Consider the following 1,590-nt stretch of genomic DNA (forward strand, 5'->3'; position numbering starts at 1 on the left):
AGGGTGGTTTCCACCATGGTCCATCAATGGCCACCATGGACCACCAATGGCCACCATGGTCCCACCTGGGGTCTACACGCTCCAAAGGCACCCTCAGCCTTGCTGCCACCTCCTCGGGGGTCTCGCTGCCCTCGGAGATGATGCCAACAGCGGCCGCGATGGCCTTGGCCGTGATGGGGTGGTCCCCGGTCACCATGATCACCTATGAGGACAATGAGGTGAGACCAGGGTCACTGTGGGCCTCAATGTCCCCATATCCCACATCCCACATCCCACATCCATACCCGGATCCCGGCCGTGCGGCACTTGAGCACCGCCTGGGGCACGGTGGCCCGTGGTGGGTCGATCATGGACACGAGGCCACTGAAGCAGAGCCCTGTGGCCACCTCGGGCAGCTCCTCAGGGTCCATCCCTGGTGCCACTGTCCCCGGGGGCAGCCACCGGGCACAGAACCCTGGGGGGAGATGGGGGGAGATGGGGACATGGGGATGTAGATGGTCCAGCCAATGTCCCCATGTGCAAGCCATGTTCATATGTTGGCATCGTGTCTCCATGTCTCTGTATCCCATCATCTCCCCGTGGTGTCCCTCCATCCCCATGTCCCCATGATGTCCTCTTGTCCCTATCTCCCCCCATATCCCCATGTCTCCATGGTGTCCCTCCATCCCCATGTCCCCACAACGTTCTCTTGTCTCCATCTCCCCATGTCTCGATGGTGTCCCTCCATGCCATGTCTCCATCTCCATCCATGTCCATTCCATGTCCCCATCTCCCCATAGTGTCCCTCCATTCCCATGTCCCACCATATCCCCATGTCCCCACCTCCCCATGCCTCCATCTCCCCCTGTGTTCCCATTACCCCATGGTGTCCCTCCATCCCCATATCCACCCATATCCCCATATACCCATCTCCCCCATGTCCCATCATCTCCTCATGGTGTCCCTCCATCCCCATGTTGCCATCTCCCCCCATGTCTATTCCATGTCACCATCTCCCCCCATGTCTATTCCATGTCCCCATCTCCCCATCGTGCCCCCCTCTACCCCATGTCCCCTCGTCCATCACCCCTATTCATCCCCACGTCCCACCACCTCCCCCTATACGCCATGTCCCCATGGTGTCCCTCCATCCCCATGTCCCACCATCTCCCCATGATGTCCCCATGTCCCCCCTTGTCCCCACTCACCCAGGACCCTCTCCCCGCGCCCCCCCAGCTCAGCGTAGGCCCCCTCGAAGGCCTCCCTCCACTGGGTGTCCATGGGCAGCTCCTGGCCCTTGAGCAGGACGTGGCTGGAGCGCTCCCGGACGCGCTCGGGGGCGCCCCTCCGCTCCCCGGCATCATGGACAGAGACCTATGGACAACCGGGGTCTATGGGTCCCACCAGGGTCTATGGGTCCCACCAGGGTCTATGGGTCCAACCAAAATCCTTTGGGTCCCACGAGGTCAATGAGATTCAACCCAGGTCCTTTAGGTCCAACCCTGGGTCACTGGGGTCCAACCTGGGACCTTTGGGTCCCACCAGGGTCTATGGGGGCCAGCATTGCCCCCATTGCCCCTATTGTCCCCATTGTCCCCATTGTCCCCATTG

General features: G+C 61.4%; 1 protein-coding gene across 1 annotated transcript in view; it reads right to left on the reverse strand.

The window, feature by feature from the left end:
- The window catches only part of LOC104402784 (potassium-transporting ATPase alpha chain 1-like), a gene marked incomplete at both ends in the record, with an annotated part of 5,708 nt that extends 4,355 nt beyond the window's left edge, over positions 1-1,353 (reverse strand). The window contains 3 exons of the mRNA XM_010010754.1: positions 66-202; positions 285-454; positions 1,188-1,353. Coding sequence (XP_010009056.1) covers positions 66-202; positions 285-454; positions 1,188-1,353 — 473 coding nt within the window. The remainder of the gene's footprint in view (positions 1-65; positions 203-284; positions 455-1,187) is intronic.
- Positions 1,354-1,590: the final 237 nt, after the last annotated feature.

Source organism: Nestor notabilis, unplaced genomic scaffold (genome assembly GCF_000696875.1).
Source record: "Nestor notabilis isolate BGI_N333 unplaced genomic scaffold, ASM69687v1 scaffold11453, whole genome shotgun sequence".
Taxonomy (NCBI): Eukaryota; Metazoa; Chordata; class Aves; order Psittaciformes; family Psittacidae; genus Nestor; species Nestor notabilis.